General features: G+C 37.9%; 1 protein-coding gene across 8 annotated transcripts in view; it reads left to right on the top strand.

Annotated features, from left to right (window-relative positions):
- SYNJ1 (synaptojanin 1) overlaps positions 1-21,531 on the top strand; it is a 105,717-nt gene that overhangs the window by 15,592 nt on the left and 68,594 nt on the right. For all 8 annotated transcript variants that reach the window (XM_004711292.2, XM_004711293.2, XM_045284439.1 and 5 more), the window contains exons 3-5: positions 14,385-14,471; positions 15,009-15,276; positions 18,753-18,978. In XM_004711292.2, the coding sequence (XP_004711349.1) occupies positions 14,385-14,471; positions 15,009-15,276; positions 18,753-18,978 (581 nt within the window). The remainder of the gene's footprint in view (positions 1-14,384; positions 14,472-15,008; positions 15,277-18,752; positions 18,979-21,531) is intronic.

The following is a 21,531-nucleotide window of genomic DNA, read 5'->3' as shown; positions in this document are numbered from 1 at the left end:
CCCCCCACCTCCCCCTCTCCCATGTCCCCCCGGACCTGTCGGTTTTCTTCTCCAGATTGTTTATCCTGCCTATTTTATTTAGGCAAACCTGCGGAGATAATTTATTAAAATCTAAAAGGGACGAAGACCACACAAAGACAGACACAGGTAGGCCACTAGCAGAGACTAACTCTTTTCACGAGTAGAAAGCCTCTTCTTTCTCTCAAGGAGTGGCTGGTGGTTTCAAACAGTCAGCAGCCCAGTACCACCAGGCTCTTATATAGTTTATATAGAACTTTGATTTGGGTAGTTTAATGTCTTTCAGCTGGAATATTAATTACTTAATTCTGTTCTTCCCTTCATAATTTTTCTCATTATATATCTTAAAATAGAAGCTTCACTGCCAGCTGGATGTATGATCTTGGATGAATCACTTAACCTTTAGTCTTTTTCTCTTGAAAATGAGTACCTAAGGCTACATGATCTCTAGGATCCTGGGTATTGGAGAGTCTCTGGTTCTCTACGCAAGTGCTGCCTGCATGCAAATAAGCTGAACATAAATTGTGGTGGCATGCAACCACAGGCAAATTATGAGTCTAGAAAGATCATTCAAAGTTGCCTTTTTGTCTTCACATTCTTATTGACCTTTGTGAGCTTGATCTTCTAGATCAGCTAGAGAACAGAGTAGTGCTTCCATTGTGAAGGATTTGAGCCACAACATAATGTTGATTTTGAGTAGTCAGACTAATGAAAGGTGGTTTCATTTGAGCTGTGAGCTGAGTTCATATCCAGCCCTGAAGAGTGACTGAGGGACGTAGTCTCTGGGATTCTATTAGTCTCTATCAGACCAATAAGCTTGGCCTTGTTTGTTTGTTTTTATAAATCATGATTTTTAGGATTTTTTTCTCCCACATTCTTCTCCTACTCTATCCGGGACCTAATGTGGTCCCTTTCAGAAAAGTTAGTAGTAGTAGCCAGGCACTATCTAGTTCTTCTGGTCTCAGGGCCATAGAGACTGATGTTTGCATGGTGCATTAGTCCACCGAACTAATTATTTCCATATGTCTTGGATTTTTTTTCACTCTTCTTTCCTCCATATAGGGAGCGGTCAATAATTGGACCTTAGACACCAGTTTAAGTTTTTAAGATCCTAGTTGCTACTCATCAAATTTGGATGTAGAACAATCTTTGTGGACTGTGTTTTGCCATTGACTTTGATGTTCCCTGAAATCATAGTCCTAAGCTTACAGGCCAATGACTCAAGGTTCCCTCAAGGTGTTTGGCTATCTCTAAGAAATTTTCATAACTTTGTCCCTGAGTACAGCTTTGCCTCTGAGTGTACCCTTGCTACAAATATATCCATGAATGTGGTGCATTCAGGGGCAAAGTTTCAAACTTTGACCTTCACACACTGTTTTGCATTTACCAGGTCATATACTTTCCTCTTGTATTATGTATTTATTATTTGATGAACATTTGGTAGCCTGGGGATAAGTAGGTTGTGGAGCCATTCTAAAGGTGCAGGCCATATTACTCCCTTTAAAATGTAGAGAAATCCCATTGAATGCTTGAGTCGTACATTCCTGACCTTGGGCATTTATAACAAACTTGCTTTGTGATTATTTAAAATTCCAGTAGCCTTTGGGTTTCTTATTGATTGGAAAGAGTTAGCATGTCTTTATTCCTTCTTGAACTTATCTACTATAATAAAGAATATTGTTTTGACATATCAAATATTTATCAAAGTAGAATAGTTCTGTTTCTCTCACTCAACCTCAAGAATGATCAACTCATAGGCATTTTTATTTATTTATATGTCTTCACCCACAGCCTGTTTATTTTGGAGTAAATCCTAGACATTATTTAATTTTATTTGTAAATATCTCAGCTTGTTAACCTCTAAAAGATAAAGACTTATTATTACCATATATACTCGTGTATAAGCCAAATTTTTCTGGCACAATTTGCAGTTTTTGTGGTAAAATTAGGTGCCTCCACTGATATTCGGGTTGACTTACACTCGAGTGTATATGGTATTCTAACTTAGCTGCAGTATCAACACATTTGGTTTCTAATTCTTTCATACCAATATCCAAATAGCATATGAGTTTTGCATGCTTGCCTCATAAATATTGTGAAAATAAATGTTCATAGCACATATTTTATTTTACTTGTTGTTTATATTTAAGGCGATACATATAGCCTTCATATTTACATGTTCACTAAGAATAGAATCAGATGACCTCTAGCTGATTGTTCTAATAATGTGAAACTGGCCTTCCTGTTCTTCAGAAATCCATGTTACCATTTGATTAATAACTAAGAAAATATTTAGAGAGTGAATGAAAGATAGGGTTGTGTGTGGCACTGGAAGAACTATCAAATAATCTATTGAGGGAGTAGTTGGTTGCTATTTTATACCTGAAGTGTGAACCAAAGAACAGGCCTCTTACCTGAGCTGAACTGCTAAAGATCTTGATCAAGGTGTAGAATTACTCTCAAAACAATGATCTTTTTGGATATTCATACCTCTTAATGGTTAGGAATCAGTAACTTACAAAAAGAAAGGTTTTATGTTTTTTTTGTTTGTTTGTTTTTTCACATTTTATTTTAAAACACCACCAAGACCAGAGGAGGGTCAAATAAAATACAAACCTCACCACAAAAGGCAGTTTATTCCCTCATTGAAAGAACATTAGATACCTTGAACAACTTCACTACCAAGATAGTGACCTGAATATCATTGTCACTCTATCCCCTTCAACTTTCTTTCTTTTTTCTTTTTTCTGTGAGTGAGTGAGTGAGAGAGTAAGTGAGTGAGAGAGCGAGTGAGTGAGTGAGTGAGTGAGTGAGTGAGTGAGTGAGTGAGTGAGAGAGTGAGTGAGAGAGTGAGTGAGTGAGTGAGTGAGAGAGTGAGTGAGAGAGTGAGAGAGTGAGTGAGTGAGTGAGCGAGCGAATGAGTCAGTGAGAGAGTGAGTCAGTGCCCTTCAACTTTCATTTCCACTCATTTCAGTTCCCTCCGAGCCCTCCACAAACCCTGCTATTTAATAGACTCCACTAGTTAAACACTGTACCTACCTAGCTTTCTGCCCTCCACCTCCCATTTCCACCTTCATTTTTTACCATAAGATATACACATTTGACAAGTTCAGGACTCATTGTAATAATTGTTCAATTTAAACTTCAATAATAGCATATTCAGATACTTTCAATTCCAGAGAAAAAAATATGCATTCACCTTTATATGTACTGTTTTTAAACCAGCAATTCCCTTTTGGGCTGCAGCATCTTAGTTCGGTTTTGTCAGATGAGTGAGTACTCAACAGAGACAGTGCTCAAAGTGTATGCATTAAGTTGGCACTGCGTTGAGATAAAATGAGATGTAGTTTTTATAGTTAGTTGTAGGCAAGGGTCTGTGTATGAAATAGCATGAAGAGAATTACTCCCAGGTAGAGTGAATGATTAGGGAAGACTTGAGGAAAGGGGGACATTTTAGTTAGGTATTATAAACTCAAACTCTGCCATCAAATTGATACTGATTCATAGTGATCCTATAGGACCGAGTAGAATTGCCCCTATGGATTTCCGAGGATGTAAATCTTTTTGGGAGCAGAAAGCCTCATCTTTCTCCTGCGGAACAGCTACTTGTTTCAAACCGTAGGTCTTGCAATTAGCAGTCCAGCTTGTAACCCACTATCCTACGAGGACTCCTTTTGGTAATAAAGGATAGATAATATCTGGAAATAATACCAAGAATGACTAAAGGGTATTCTAGATGGATAGAACACTGCGAATAAAGGAACAGAGTGTTAAGAGAAAAAAAATAGAAGTGAGAGATGAGTTGAATGAAGTATTTATAAATATGAGAGGGCTTCTGAGTTGGTGAAAAAAATCCCATTATCTTTCTATTTCATTTCCCACAAGCTTTTTGAAGCACCCTCATACTGTGTTTTGTCTAAAGTTTATATATACTATTGTAAATACTGTAGTTTGTTATTGTTAAGTGATGATAAGTCAGTTGAACTCATAACAGCCCCATATGAAAGAGTATAACTGCCCATTTGATTAAGTATTGGACTGCTAACTGCAAGGCTTGTAGTTCAAATCCACTAGCTGTTCCACAGGAGAAAGTTGAGGCTGTCTGCTCACATCAAGATTTACAGCCTTGGAAACCCTCTAAAGGGTCCTCATGAGTTATAATCAACTTGAGGGCAGGGGGTTTGTTTTAGATTTGGAATTTTTACAGAAACAGATCACCAGGTCTTTCTCCCTAAGTCAATGGATGGATTCCACCTGCCAGTCTTTCAATTAGCCACTGAGTGCTTATCTGTTCCACCATCAGGGTGCCTTTTAATGTAATACAGATAGTTCTCTAGTTATGAATGTACAACTCAGTTGCCAGCGTACCCCTATAAAACCTATTGTTCAAAGGAGCTTCAAAAAAGTTTATGGAAAAATGGAATCTCTCCACAAACTTTTTAAAGCCCCTTTGTATTAGAAGTTCAAGGTATATGCAGTGGTTCACAATAATGGACACTTTTATTTTTATATATTATTATCATTGCTTTATGTTGAAGGTCTTTCTGTTTAATTAGAAGTATTTCTTTAATGTTTTTGACACAATAGAACAAAACACTGCCTAGTCCTGCACCATGCTCCATCTCAACAAGGGTCTTCCTCTTTCTTTGCTGCCCCTTTTACCAGGGGGAGCCTTGATGGCATCGGGGTTATGAGTTGGGCTGCTACCACAAGGTCAGTAGTTCAAAACCACCAGCCAGCTCCTTGGGAGAAAGATGGCATTTTCTACTCCCATGAAGAGTTACGGTGTCAGAAACTCCCAGGGCAGTCCTGCTCTGCCCAGTAGGGTCTCTGTGAGTCAGCATTGACTGATGGCAGTGAGTTTGATTACTTTCCCCAGCATGATGCCCGTCTCCAGGGACTGGTCTATAACAAGGTGTCCAAAGTTCATGAGACAGTGTCTCGCCATGCTTGCCTCCAAGGAGCATGCTGTCTTTATTTATTCCAAAACAGATTTACTTGTTATTTTGGCAGTCTTTAGGACTGTCAATATTCTTTGCCAGGACCACACTTCAAATACATCGATTCTTCTTGGGTCTTTCTTATTCAGTGTCCAACTTTCAGATGCATAGGAGGTAATTGAAAATACTGGCTTTGGTCAGTTACACTTTAGTTCTCAAAGTAACATCCTTGCTTTTCAACACTTTGAAGGCGTCTTGTGCAGCAGTTTTACACAGTTCAGTGAGTGGTTTGATTTCTTCATTGTTGCTAATCACAGTGGAATCATCAAAATGTAACACTGATACAATATTATTATCTAATCCTCAGACTCCGTTTTAAATTTACTAGTTGTCCCAATAATGTCTTATAAGCAAAATCACCCAATTTAGAATTGCACCTTTTATTATTTAAGTGGTAGTGTCTTTTTGGTTTATTTAAAGCAGGGACAATACCTTAATTAGGGTTGAAGATGAAGGCCAGTTAATTTTGTAAAGACACACCCATGTGTCTGATAGTTACTGATGATTTAGATTCAGTGTGTGCATCTCTTGTAGGTTTATCACAGAAGGGATGCTGAGGGTTTTTCCCCCCAGGTGACACAATTTTGAATAGTTCATTTTGATTATTTGGATAGATGGTGTCTTCTGAGAGTCAGGCCCCTTTATCCTTTTTAACAAATAAGTGTTTTGAGAGGCGATAATTTTGAGTTATGTAAAAAATTCCATTTTTCAGCAAACTTTCAAATTATGAGCTTGTTCAATGGGTTTGCCCATTGCTCTTGTTAATTATTTTGATGCTCAATTTGTCCTAGATTTTGCCAGTAGAAACCTCTTGAAGCTAGCTGCTGTATTTTGTGTGACATGTTTCCATTATTCTTTGAATACTTTCTTGCTGTCTAGTATAAGTGTGTGTTCTAGGCCCATCTTATCCTTCCCTGCCCCTACCCTGGAATCAGTAATTTTTTCAAGTTATGTTAGTTCCTTTTAGTGGAAAGATTATTTAGAAAACTAGATATGAGTGTTAGGTATCCTCATTGCTTTGGGAGTGTTGCTGATTCCAGATTCTCTCAGTGATAGAGACAGGAAATTATTTATATATCTATGTATATCTATATCAATATCTATCTGTCTATCTATCTATCTATCTATCTATCTATCTATCTATCTATCTATCTATCTACATACATACATATAGTTGTTGTTAGTTCCTGTGGAGTCTGCTCCAATTCATAGCCACCATAGTACAATAGAAAAAAAGAGATAGAATAAGGACATGGATATACACTGATATGCAAATCACTGTATGTCAAATTATAGAGCTGTTCTGAAGGCCTGGTATAGTTAGTTGCTGTTGAATTGGCTCAGACTCATAGAGACTCTCTTTACAAAAGAGCAAAACACTGCTCAATCTTGTACCAGCCTCACAAATGTTGTAATCTTTGAGCCCATTATTGCAGCCACTGTGCCAGTCCACCTCATTGGCAGAGTCTTTTTCTTTTTCACTGACCCTACATGTTACCAAGCGTGATGTTCTGTTCAGGGACGGGTCTCTCCTGCTAACAAGACCAAAGTGATTCAGACCGTTTCTCCTTCCTGGAGTCTAAGGAACATTCTGGTGGTACTTAAGTTGTTTGCTCTTCTGCCCTTCTGTGGTACTTGCAGTATTCTTTGTCAGCATCTTAATTCAAAGCAGTCAATTCTTCAGTCTTGTTCATTCATTGTCTGGCTTTCATATACGTATGAGATAATGTGCGTATATGTCTAAATAAGTATATACCCATTTATATCAAACAAGGTAGCTTCAAAGGTTTGTGAAAGAATTCCATGATCTTTAATTGCATTTTCCACAAGCTTACTGAATATTTATATATGTATATATGCATATGTATTGAAAATTGTGAGTTCACACTGATAATTGTAATTCCTGTCAACACTGTAGTGTCCATTTTAGGTTCTTTCTTTCCATGTTTGTAATTCCATTCTCTGTCGGTGAGAAACCTGGTTTCCATTATCCTTGATCGTTTCCTGTGTGAACCTCTGTCCTGTTCACTACAGCCACCTCCATCACACGCATACCCTCTTCTTCCTTCTAGGGCTTCAAAGCCCAGCCCGCCCTGGGCTGCCCTCCTATGCTGTTTGTTCTTCACATTGTTTGATTGTTTGTGCTCCATGGTACCATGCCAGGCTTCCTCACCATCCCCAGTGGGCACTACCATCTTTACCCCACTCTCACTTTAATGTTTCATGGCAGGTTGTCCTTTAGTACCACGCATAGAGCCCTTTTCTATGCAGTTCTCTAGATAAGAAAATATTTAGGAAGAAGGTACTTTGTTTTCTTTTAAGAAATTGGAAGTGATCAGAATGCATATGGTTTAAATTTACTTAAGTAGTTCATTGAATGTATTATTGAACTCTTGCTGAATGCCAAGCATTGAGCTAGGTCCCTGGAGATAGGTCAAGGAACTCGATAAAACCTTTATCACGTAACTGCTATCACATTATCACTCTGCCTGTCCAGCTTTAGACAAACTGGTAACAACTGAGCTGCCTCAAAGCCCATTTTCTCTTATGTGAAATGGAAATCATAGTCATTTTTTTGTCAAGTTATTGTGAAAATGGAATAATGCATTAAAAAAACACCCAGCCTGGGGTTAATTACTGTTGTAATCATCACAGAAACAACGCACAAGGACCTCTACTGAAATATTATTTGTTATTCTAAAGATCATCAAAATTCCTAGCAGGGAAAATGACATCTCGTTTATTTAGTCTTGAAATTGTTTTCCCTTTCCTTTAGCCGGTTTTTATCTAAGAAAAGTTTACTGTGTTTATATCTGGTTTCCTGTATCTCAGAATACAGGATATGTTTGCTGGTATTTTAGTAGCCCTGGTGGGCTAGTGGTTAAAGCATTTAATTGTCAACCCAGAGATTGCTGATTCAAACTCACCCTCAGTTCCACAGGAGAGAGATGTGGCTGTCGTCTTCCATAAAGCTTGATATCTCGGCGACCCTGTGGAGCAGTTCCTCTCTGTCCTAAGGGTTGCTGTGAGTTGGAATTGATACAGCAGTGGATTTGATTTGGTTTGGGTTAGAATGTTTGAAGTGAGTGATATTCTAATAGAGGAATGGGGATTTTTGCCAAGGGCCTTCTAGATATTTATGACATCATTCTGGGGTTATCTTGGTTAAACATTTAATTAACTCTTTCCTAGTGTGATGGCTGGAACTCCTCTTGGTTAAGGCTTGTGATTTTAGCTGGTATTGATTTTGAGGGCCTTCAATGACCCTCATGTCAGACATTCCCTTTCCCAGCTCTAATAAATGGGCCTTCATTGTGCAGAAAGACATGAGAGGCTGTTCATATATTTGGAGTATGATTAATGAGAAGATATAATGTAGAAGATGGGACAATTTGTTGCATAGTAAATTTAAGTCATAAAAAGACTCTTCCCCCCATTTTTTAAGAGAATCTGATGACTTAATATTAAAAATACATTTGCTTTTAAACTCTTACTAGCAACTAATATTGGAACCCAAATCATAATTGCTGCTAACCTGATACATTTGGTAATTTATTATCACATTAGTGATGGTACTTCAGATGCACAGAGCATATAAGTTGTGAAACTTAAGAATAATATTTGCCCTGGGAGTGTATGTGGTATATTAAGATGTATGCAGTATTACATCTTAACCTCCTATAATGATAGAAATAAGGACATACTTTATAAAATATTTTTAAAATTATTGTAACTTTTTATATTGCTATTTATTACTTATCATTGAATGTTAGGAATAACTTCCTTTATGTGTATAATACTATTATAGAAATTCTAGGGATGTAGAATAAAATAACAAATTCCCCTAATTTTTAGGGTCTGGTAAAATTTTCCCACCTCCTCACCTTCAGCCTGGGTGTTTTGCTAAAGATATTGGCCAAACATAATGATAATAAATAGCATAGTATAGAATTACGAATGTCAACTAATTGAGTGATTTGTCTTAACCGGTGCTGTCAATTAGTAGCGCACAGCTCTTCTGAAGACAGAAGCAGGATAGCTATCGGAAGAAGACCTAAGAGGAGACAGTTCTAAGCGAAGTGAGGCGGGCAGGGCATATGACGTGGCCTGTGGGACCCTGAAGGACAAGGAAAAGGTCTGCCATGCAAAGTGTTGTCACATGTTGCTAAGCCCATTCTGAGTCATGGTGACCCTTCTCTGCAGAGCAAAGCTGCACCATAAGGTTTTCAAGGCAATGAACTTTTGGAAGCAGATTGCTAGGTTTGTTTTCTGGGGTACCTCTGGGTGGGTTCTTAATGTCAACTTTTTAAGATCACAATGCCAGCTTCTGAAGATTAACAATTTGGTCTCCTAACCACAAAGTCCGTGGTTTGAAATTACTAGCTGCTCCTTGGGGAAAGACAAGAGTTTCTACTCCCATAAAAAGAGTCTCAGAAACCCACAGGTGCAGTTCTATCATGTCCTATAGGATCTCTATGAATCAAAATGGACTTGGTGGCAATGAATTTGTTTTTTTTTTTTTTTTGAGAGGCCAAGGAGTATTAGGTAAGCAGTAGGCTGGGAATACAACCCTTTAAAAAAGTGGACAGGAAATGGAGAGGGCATCAGGACCTATTTATGTCTTTCTAATGTAGGATACCAGTATTTCCAAAATGTGCTCTAATTCTATTTTGTAATTGAATAAGGGCAGGGAAAAAAGGTAAATAAGGAGTGAGCCAGTCTGCCAAAAGGTAAGTTGGAGTTTGTGGAGTAGGGAATGGGAAAAATACGGTAGTGGAGAAGGAAAAGAAAATAAAAAGGAGAGAAAGGAAGGAATGAAAAGTAGGATCATACCCTTCCAGACTTTTAGAATGTCATTATTATTTTGATCCTTTGAAATCCTGTGTTTATTTGTTTGGTTTGCCAAGTTCTAAAGGAATGTTTCCACTTTTTAAGAAATAAGTACCAGGAAGAGTTTTTCTGTAGTTTCAGGGATCCCCTCCCCCGCCTCCCTCAATAGAACAGTTAAAACAGTTTGCCATAAGGAAATTATTCTCTAGATTATCTTTACTAATAAGATAACAGTATAGCCCAAGTAAATCAAGCCAAAGGTCATTCTGAAGGTTTCCCCATTCCTGTATTAAACTGTATATAATCAAGGATTGTTGTTAGCTTTACTTGTTTCATTGTTGAAAGGTTTTATATTCCTTCAGTATGGATTAGAATTCAATGTGAAGAACAACAAAATCCTCACATCAGGTCTAATATGTAACATCATGATAAACAGAGAAAAGATTGAAGTTGTCAAGGGTTTCATCTTGCTTGACTCCACCATCATTGATCATGGAAGCAGCAGTCAGAGATCAAACGACACGTTGTATTGTGTGAATCTCTGCTACACAAGATCTCTTTAAAATGTTGAAAAGCAGGAGGTCAGGGTGCAGTGTAGCAACGATGAAACATACAACTTTCCTCTAGTTCTTAAATGCTTCCTCCCCCCACTATCATGATCCCAATTCTACCTTACAAATCTGCCTAGACCAGAGGATGTACACTGGTACAGATAGGAACTGGAAACACAGGGAGTCCAGGACGATGATCCTTTTGGACCAGTGGTGATACCGGGGTGTGTGTGTGGTGGGGGTGGGAGGGGCAGAAAGGGGGAACCGGTTATAAGGATCTACATATAACCTCCTCCCTTGGGGGACAGATAACAGGGAAGTGGGTGAAGGGAGACATTAGACAGTGTAAGATATGACAAAATAATAATAATTTATAAATTATCAAGGGCTCATGAGGGAAGAGGGCGGGGGAGGGAGGGGAAAAAATGAAGAGCTGATACCAAGGGCTTAAATAGAAAGCAAATGTTTTGAGAATGATGAGGGCAACAAATGTACAAATGTGTTTGACATACAATGGATGGATGTATGGACTATGATAAAAGTTGTATGAGCCCCCGATAAAATGTTTTTTAAAAAGTGTTGAAAAGCAAAGAGGTTAATTTAAGAACTAAGGTGTGCCTGACTCAAGTCATGGTATTTTCAATCACCTCATATGCATGTGAAAGTTGGACATTGAATAAGGAAGACCAAAGAAGAATGTATGCATTTGAATTATGGTTTTGGCAAAGAATCTTGAAAGTACCATAGACTGCCAAAAGAACAAACAAATCTGTCTTGAAAGTATAGTCAGAATGCTCCTTAGAGGCCAAGATAGTGAGCCTTCATCTGACATACTTTGGACATGTTACCACCCTGGTAACGGACATTATGCTTGCTAAAGTAGAGAGGCAGTGAAAAAGAGGTAGACCCCTGACAGGATGGGTGGATACAGTGGCTGTAAAAATGAATTCAAACATAAGAAAAATTGTGAGGAGTCACAGGACCAGGCAGTGTTTTGGTCTATTGTACATAGAGACACTGTGAGTCGGAACCAACTTGATGGCCCCAACACCATCCCACCATGAAGCACTGTTCTAAGTTTCAAGAATAAAAGAACAAATAAGAGGTCTTGTCAAAAAGTTTAAGTCCACCCAAGGGTACCTGGGAGTGATCTGCTTCCAAAAAATCAGTCATTGAAAACTCTGAACTAAGAGACTCTGCAAAGCTCAGCCTCCCCGATCCTGTGAGACAATGGCTTGGGGGCCACATCTGACCTCCTTTTGCCTACAAAAAGGAGGAGGATGGCAACTCCACACCAGCTCAGCAGAGACTGCGATAAGGTAGCAGTCAGACATGCCTCCACCCACCATCCTTTTTCAACTCTCATCTGACACGTTCAACCTATGGCACTCTACTTCTCTGCTGAGTTTTATAATCTGTTGCAATGGCTCTGCAAAACTCAGAGACAGTACTTTCAATTATGCGAGTTTATTAGGGAAGTTAATAGGTTACCTCAAGCCAGTGTGAGAAAACATTAAGGATATAATCTTTTGTCCACAGCAACACCTTTCCTCAGCCAGCAGCCATGTGTTATTTTTGGCAGCCACAGCCTATCAAGTCACATGGTCCCTCGGCCTCTACCTTAGCGGGCCTGGGAAACCTGGGATCCCTCACTACCCCATGGCCTCAGTGACTCCTCTGCTCTGTCTCGGTATGGCTCTTCTACTGCCTCCACACTTCAGGAAGGAATCTCTCACTTACTTCACTCATAGTTATTCTCTCTTGATAGTTTTAGGAATCTCTCTGCTTCTGGATGGATCTTTTGTACTCAAAGGAATGGCAAAACAACAGTTTCTGGGTTAAAAATCTTCTACACCTTTTTTACGTGATCCTACTCAATTATTTGGTGGAGATTCTGAGACCAGAAGAACTAGAGAGTGCCCACCTACCACTACTAACAGCTCTGAAAAAGATTGCCTTAGAGCAGTGGTTCTGAGCCTTCCTAATGCCGCAACCCTTTAATACAGCTCCTTATGTTGTGGTGAACCCCAACTATAAAATTATTTTCGTTGCTACTTCGTAACTAATTTTGCTACTGTTAAGAATTGTAATGTAAATATCTGATATGCAGGATATATTTTCATTGTTGCAAATTGAACATAATTAAAGCATAGTGATTCATCTAAAAAACTATGTAGTTATATTGTGAAATATTTATTTCTGATGACAAATAAATGAAATTTTGTCTTGAAGTATGGGGTAGCATGGGTAACAGTCTTCACACAGGGTACTCGTATGTGGTGGGCGTATCTGCATGTGCAGGTCGGACCGGCCTGCAGACATGTCTCCGTTCCATCGGAAATAGGTGTTTTCCCATGGTCTTAGGCGACGACCCCTGTGAAAGGGTCGTTTGATCCCCAGAGGGGTCATGACCCACAGGTTGAGTACTGCTGCCTTGGAGTGAGAGAAATGTGGACAAGAAAGAAAGGGATGGTCTTAGAGTGCAAGAGAAATGTGGGACAAAACTTAAAATCATGCAGAAGACCTGGTTATTGGTCAGATACAACTGTGGGACCCCTGAGACTATAGTCACTCTCAGGTATGGAAATGAACTCACCTCCATGGCTCAATTTTCAGCCAAACATTAGGCAGGTCCATAAGGAGATCAGTAACACAAGGGAGATACAAACTTCTTGGAATAATCAACTGTTGGCGATCAAAAGACCATCATTTACTTAAGGACATAATTCAGAGAGGGTTAGGATAGTAGGATGAATAGAAACAGGAAATACAGGGATAAAGTGCAATAAGTGATATTACGTTATAAGTTTTATAGTCAGTAACATGAAACAATGTGAGTGCAAAATTAACCTGCTCTAACTCTCCACCCAGTGCACTGTAAAAACACTAAGAGTAGGCAAATAAAACTAAGCAGACACTAAGCAAGGAGTCAACTACAGTAAACCCACAGAGAAGAAGCACACCACCTTGCATATGGTGAGGAGAAAAGCATGAGAGCTAAAATTATGAAAACTCAATTTGTGGAGGGCTATGGGGGATGGTGAGAGCCCAAAACCCATCTACAGAGTTGAGCTACTGGCAGATCCACTCTAGCACAGGCAAGAATCTTGATCAGCCTCACTGTCAGGTAGAGACCATTGTAATCTTGATTATTCTGGATCGAACTTGACATTTGGCCAGTTAACCAGCATATAGACATGATCTGAATTTGTTCTGGGTCCTACTGGTTCCATGACAAAAATTTCTTTCGTAGCTTTTTGATCATTGTTGGGGGTCTTTACCTTCGTACGCATTATTATTTTTGTCAGTATACTATTATGTTTTTACCCTTACCACCTCAACATGATTTTGTTTTAAATTCTTTTCTGTTGGGGCTCCCGGCTGTGAAGCACAGGAGGAGTGGATGCATAATGATAATAACGGATCCAAGTGGGGATAAAGGGAACACAGGGTGGTGGGAAAGATAGGGGGGAGGGAAAGAGGATTTCCAGAGTTAACTAATGAGGATGGGAGGGGGTAGGGAGCACTAGAACAGATTGTGATTGCATAAATTATCCTAAAGGAGGTTTAACCATGGGGAGTGGAAGAGGTTGGGGAGAATGCTTTGAAATTCATGTGGGGCTGATTGTGCAATTCTCTGTGATATGATTGAATGATTGAACTATATGATATGTAAATTACTTGCCAATAAAACTTGGAAAAAAATAAATATCAGTCTCCTGAAAAAAAGAGTAGGCAAACAGTAGAACAAAGAAGAAAACCCGTAAAATATGTAAAGGAGATATTTTAGATCAGTGGGAAGAGAATGGATTAAAGGGTGATAAGTAGATAGTACTGGAATAATTGGTTTAAATCTTTGGGAAGAATAGTTAACTCACTACAGTAGTTTCAGAAAACACTTTACGTAGCACCTTTATGTTAAAACTCTGTCTTTATTTCTAAATAGAAGTTCATGTTTTTTAACCTAAAGCTTTTTCTTTGGTAGCATCTGCAGAAAAAGAGGCAATCAAGGGTACATATACCAAAGTACTGGATGCATATGGACTCCTAGGTGTTTTACGATTAAATCTTGGTAAGTTTATTATTCATTACTAATAATCTAATTATGTCAAAAATTGTACTGAATTAGTATGAAGTTGAAATTTTTAACATAATTAGATGTAAAACTCTATGAATGTTTCTGTGAATCAAATTGCTCCATAAATATTAGTTGCTATTTGAGATTTTTTTGCCTATATACCATCAGCCAACATATTTATGCCATTATTTTTCAGCTTCACTGTTTACAAAGAGGTTTCTTATCGTGTCATTTGAACTTCCTGAAAATCACGAAAACAAGATAGAAAAGATACCATCATACATTTTTTTTTATAACCTCAGATTAAGGAGAGGAATTGTTTTACAAATGTGAGATTGTTTTGCTACTGTTTTAGTACTTTATGATTGAATGATTTAAATAAATGTATTTAATTTTTTATTTTTTTCACTCTTAAAAGAAAATCTCATTGTGAAATTTAAATTTAAAGACATCCATAATAAGTTTGAAATAGTTACAATGCTAGATTTTAAGAAAGAGCTTTTCATTCAATTAAATATCTGGTTTTTGCAGGTGATATTATGTTACATTATCTGGTCCTAGTCACGGGATGTATGTCTGTTGGGAAAATTCAAGAATCTGAAGTTTTCCGAGTTACTTCCACTGAGTTTATATCACTACGCACTGATGCTTCAGATGAGGATCGTATTTCAGAAGTACGAAAAGTTTTGAATTCAGGAAACTTTTATTTTGCATGGTCTGCATCTGGAATCAGTTTAGATCTGAGTCTTAATGCACATCGTACCATGCAAGAACACACAACTGATAATAGATTTTTCTGGTGAGTGTGTTGTATTTTTTTCCTCATTGTACTCAGTTTGTTATAAGTCTGAACACATCACTTGCTCTTTCCAGCAATAGCAAGGTCGGGTGTTGCTGGTGAGCATACTGCTCCTTCTCCAGAACATGATAGAGAGCCACTGTCGGTTTATCGGTGGTGGCATATGGTGTGAAACTTGTTTGCTCTTCCTAATCTAGACCTCCTCTTCATTTCAGAAAGAGATTGAAGGCACTTATTTGAAATTTGGTAATGAAAGTTAGTAATACAATTGTGGTATTCTTCCTAGTTTTGAGATCTTGTCTCAGGAAGTATCACATGCTGTTTTTTGTTTGTTTGTTTATTTAATTAAGACTTTAGGTAGAGATGATCTTGATTCAAGAGTAGCAAACTACAAAGAAGTGGTATTCTGAGACAAAGCCCAGGACTATGAAGGGGCTTCACAAGGTTCATAGGAAAATTCCATTCATTACCTTTCAGTTTCATTTTTCCATGAAATTTTTGGACCACCCTTGTAGAACTTATGCTGGCAACTGTACTGTATTTCATGATGATGTGTAAAGGTGTAGTATTGTGAGTAGGTACAAATGGGACATAAAACATGTAACTATCATTAGTATTGGTTTACTGTAATTTGTCCAGATTTGTAAGACAGTGATTCTATTGCCTACAAATGGCATCAATGATCAATGTTGACCTTTTGACCAATCATACCTGCCAGTTGTTGTTGGCTTACTGTAATTCATCCAGATTTGTAAGACAGTGATTCTATTGCCTACAAATAACATCAATGATCAATGTCGACCTTTTGACCAATCATACCTGCGCATTGTTGTTGCATTCAGGAGCCCTGGTGGGGTAGTGGGTTACAGGTTGGGCTGTACCTTCAAGTTCAGCAGTTTGAAACCACCAAGCACTTTGTGGAAAAAAGGTGAGGATTTCTACTTCTGCAAAGATTTATAGTCTCAGATACCTCCTCAGTGGTAGTGAGCTTGGATTTGTTTGTGTGTTGTTGTTTTTTAAAGTCAATTCTGATACATAGCGAACCTATAGAATAGTAAGTGCTCCAAAGGGTTTCCAAGGCTGTAAATATTTACAGAAGCAGACTGACCTTTCTCTTGAGGAGAAGCTGGTGAGTTCAATTCACCAACCTTTAGATTAGCAGCCCAATGTTTAACCCTGTACTACTAAGGCACCATTTCACATAATGCCACCTGCAAATTATATTTCTTTATTCTTTTTTTCCTCTCTTTATTCTTATATTTGTTATTAAAAGCAAAATCTAGGATACTCTACTCTTGACCCTCCCACTCACACACCATATCACTGCTATCTAGTCAATTCCTACTCATAGCAACCGTATAGGGCATGGTAGAACTGCCTTGTGGGTTTCTGAGACTAACTCTTTATGTTAGTAGAAGGCCTCATCTTTCTCACAGTGAACTGCTGGTGATTTCGAACTGTTGATCTTGTGGTTAGCAACATGACACCCACTATGCCACCAGGGCTTCCTGGTCTCCCACAGTAGTTCAAATTCAAGGGTTCCTTCTAGCATATTTTTTCTCTCACACACTTTCACTACCTGAATAGTCCTTGCATAGCATGTTAAGGTATGACACATTTGCCCTGAGGAGGAAATTAGCCATAGAGTTGCTCACTGTAGCTACCATGGACGAGCTGACCATGTAGTGGTATAGAGTGATATGACAAAGAGAGGGCAGAAAAAAAGGCTTTAGAGCTGCTCTGTCAGGAATTGAGGTCTAGAAAAGGAGGAGACAAGGAGAGAAGGAGGAGAGAGGATAGAGGAGTTGACAAGATAGATGAATGAATGTAAAGTTCTGTCTGCTCAGAAGCTAGTGCTGAAGGGGCATGCTCTTACCTTGCATTTTGAAAATAAGCTCCAGAAAGTTAAAACCATGCCAACCCTTCACTTGTTGTGGTGGAGAACATTAAAGTTACTTGAAAAAGCTAAAGGTGTTGCTGCTTTTAGGTAAGCAGCCTTTCCTTTTTGTTTTCTCCTCATTTCTACCCCCAATTCTTTAGCTTAACGGAATAAAGGCTTTGCTGGCACACTTAAAAGGCCAAGGAAATAAAGGTGCATTGACCAGAAGATATAGCATTCAAGTTCATAGGAATAATTGTGAGGATGTCACAGGACTGGGAAGTGTTTTGTTCTGTTACGCTTAGAGTTGCTATGGTTCAAAACGGACTCGGGAGCACCTAACAATGACAACAAACATTTTCTGAACTTAATCCACAGGAATATATCTAGTCATATATCAATTAGCTTATTATCTAATACCTAACACTTAGGACAAAGGATTGAACTCCCTTGCACTGTAGCAATGTATGTCTGGCAGTAATCAGTGCTGGGCAATAGTAATGGTGACTGTGATGGTTAATTAAGTTTGTGTATCACTTTGACTGGACCATGGATCTCAATGGTTTGGCAGTTGTGTAATACACAATTTAGCAGTTATGTAATGATGTAGTTATCCTCCATTTTGTGATCTGAGTAGTCCTCCTCCATTTTTGCATAATTTGGATTTTTCACTTAGAAAAGAGGAATGAGTAAAATTCATCTTTTATTTCAATTACATGTGGAGATGGGAGCAGATTTAGGAAATAGTTTGAGGGAGGCTATCAGTTAGAGACAATTTGAGCAAAAGTGAGGCTAAAATACCAAAGGTGAATTTTGCTCAGCAATTTTGCCAAGAATTGACATGCACCACCTTCACTTTGCATAAACAGATGGAAGCCTTATTATGGCACCCTTGCAGCTTAGTATTGTTTTCTAGGATATAGCTAAGTAAGTTTTGTAGTCCAAGTAGGGTAAATTCCTATCACAAAACATAATTTTACTCTATGAGAGCTGTGTATAAGTTTAGATAGAATTATAACAGTGGCATATTGACAGAAAATTTAAAAGACAGCTGGAGAAAAAAGCTACCTTTATAAAATATGTAGGATGGGAAGTCTAAGTGAGGACATATCGATCTCTTGTGCCTACACTATAACATGAGTCTCAGCACTGGTCCCTGGACATATTTATTGGGTCACAATCAGTTTGAGCTTTCCCTGAATGAAGGTGGTAATAAAACATGGAAGTTTAAGTTATTTATTTAAGTTATTGAAATACATTTATCAGGTTTAATGTTATCCCACTCCTTTGCATTCTACTTTGCTTTTCTTAAATGGAGCAAGTTAGATTATTATAGATAACAAAATTATAGTAATGGAGCACAGATACAGCAAACACAAAATCAAATTGTGCTTCTGTACCATGGACCATTGTTCCCATATCCCAGGATCTTATCTTATAACCCTATCATCTGATTTCTAGCATAGTCAATGTAAGTGGTTTGATTTATTAAAATTTAAATTAATTGTGTCAATTAATGTTCCAGAAACACTGTTTTAAAACCTATGTATTTTTTTAATGCACTATAAGCTAATGCAATTATTTCTTTTTTTGTTAGGAATCAATCTTTGCATTTGCATCTCAAGCACTATGGTGTGAATTGTGATGACTGGTTATTACGTCTCATGTGTGGAGGAGTAGAAATCAGAACCATTTATGCTGCTCATAAACAGGCAAAGGCTTGCCTCATTTCACGACTAAGCTGTGAACGAGCTGGGACCAGGTTTAATGTCCGGGGAACAAATGATGATGGTCATGTTGCTAATTTTGTAGAAACAGAGCAGGTATATAGTGTTTTTTATAGCTTACTGCTTGTATTATATGGCAGGCCGAAAAAACGTCAGCCATCTGTGTTTGAGGTTTCCACCTCTGCAGATTCAATCAACCACAGATCTAAAATGTTGGCGGGTGGAGAAGAAATTAAGTGGTCAAAACAATCCCCCAAAGGCTTCGAGGGAGGCCAAAGTGCTATTTACATAGCATGTGCTTTGTATTTTTATAAGTAATCTAGAGCTTATTTACTGTATACAAATGGATGTGCTTAGTTTATGTGTAAATACTGCACCATTTTATATAAGGACTTGAGCATCATGGATTTTGGTATCTGGGGTGGGGAGGTATCTTGGAATCAATCCCCATGGATACTGAGGGATAGCATAACAATGACAGAGTTCTCTGTTTTTTATTAACTCATTTTAATATTTGTAATAACATTTTATTGTTCCTGCCTTCTTACTGACCTTCAGAAAGGTTTCACTAAAACAAACCTATTAGGTATGGCTCTTCAGAGAACTAACTGGATACTCACTAATCAACATGGCATCATCAGTGCCTTACATGATATTGAGTAAAGAAATCTTGCTGAAAGGATCTGGACACCACCAGGAAAGGTTTTTGGCATGTGAAATGATATCAAACTCCAACGCTTCATGATAAATATTGTAATATCTAAAAGTTAAAATTTTTAAAAGACTTTGCTTTTAGCACAATTTTAGATTTACAGAAAAATTGTGCAGAAATAACAGCTATCACATTCCCCACCTCCCTCTGCATATAGGTTTTCCTAATATTGACATCTTGCTTTCCTATGGTACATTTGTTACAGTTGATGAACAATATTGATGTGTGCTATTAACCAAAAACCTTATGAAAAACAACAGAACACTGTCAGATATATTGAAAATCCTTATGAATACTAGTGGAACATTATTAAACTTAATGCTAAAAAATGAACCACTTAGATTGGAAGGCACGCAGAATATGACTGCAAAAGCTGCCTTCTCAAAATGGAAGTGACCACAATGACAGGATGGAGTAAAGCTTTCAGGACCTTCCTGTGCTGATATGAAACAACTCAAAATGAGAAGAAACAGCTGCAAACATCTGTTAATCTAGGAAAGTAGAAAATCATAAAAAGTGAAATGGAATGCATAAAGATCGATAATCCTAGGTGTTACCGGAAATGGGACTGGTATCAGTCATTTTGAATCACATAGTCATACAAGGTTTATACCAGTAATTACAAATGCAAGAGGAATGACATCACATCATCAAAAGCTACAGTTCTAGAACTACAATGCTGTCTGTGATAGGATAATATACATACACCCATAAGAGGGTCCCGTTAATACAACTACTGTTGAAATTTATGCACCAACTACTAAAACTAGTAATGAAGAAATTAAATTTTACCAGCTTCTGCAGTCTAAAATTAATCAGATATGCAGTTAATATAACATTGATAATTGTACTTATTGGTGACTAGAATGCAAAAGTTGAAAACAGAAGAGCCAGTAGTTGGAAAATATGGTGTTGGCTATAGAAACAAATCTAGAATTTTACAAGACCAACAACAATTTCAACAACACAAACAACAGTTGTATACATGGACCTTGCCAGATGGGGTTCACATGAATAAAATTAACTGCATCTGTGGGGAGAGACGATGGAGAAGCTCAATATTAGCAGTCAAAAGGAGGCCAGAGGCTGACTATGGAATAGACCCTAAATTGCTCATATATAGGTTGAAATTGAAGAAAATTTAAAGTCTACAGGATTCAAAATATGACCTTGAATATATCCCACCAGAAGTTTGAAATCATCTCAAGAACAGATTTGATTCATTGAACAGTAATGACAGAAGACCTGATGGCATCAAGAACACCATGCATGAAGAAAGCAAAAGATTGTTACAAAGATTGGGGAAAAAAGAAAAGCTCAAAATGGATGTCAAGAGATTCTGAAACTCGTGGTTTTAGAGTAGCTAAAGTAAATGGAAGAAATGATGATGTGAAAGAGCTGAACAGAAAATTTCGAAAGGCAGCTCCAAAAGACAAAGTAAAGTATTATAAATGTGCAAGGACCTGGGGTTCCAAAGCCAGAAAGGAAGACTCACTCAGTATATATATACACGGAAAGAAACAAAGAAAAAGATCAAGCCTCAGATTGCAATATTGAAAGACTCTATGGGCAAAATATTGAATGATGTGTAGCGCATGCCAAAAGAAGATAAAAACACAGAATCACTATACCACAAAGTAGTAGTCAACATTCCAAAGGAAATAGAGGAAAGAGCTAGGAGGCAAAGGGCATTTATACAGGTCTAAATAAAGGCATGTGCATATGTAAATGTATTTACATATGAGTATGGGGAAATAGATCTATGTGCATATATTTATAGGTTTACTATAAGGTAGCAAATGGACATTGGGCCTCCACTCAATGCAAGAATACTTTGTTCTATTAAATTGGCATTCTATATGCTCACCTCCCTGACATAGTTGATGAAGACAAAGCGGATGCATAAGCAAATGTGGTGAAGAAAGCTGATGGTGCCC

The sequence above is a fragment of the Echinops telfairi genome, unplaced genomic scaffold (assembly GCF_000313985.2).
Source record: "Echinops telfairi isolate 266 unplaced genomic scaffold, ASM31398v2 ScPeMD7_7469;HRSCAF=8507_0, whole genome shotgun sequence".
Lineage (NCBI taxonomy): Eukaryota > Metazoa > Chordata > Mammalia > Afrosoricida > Tenrecidae > Echinops > Echinops telfairi.
Note: the sequence above shows the minus strand (reverse complement) of the source record. Positions and strands in the feature narration are given on the sequence as shown.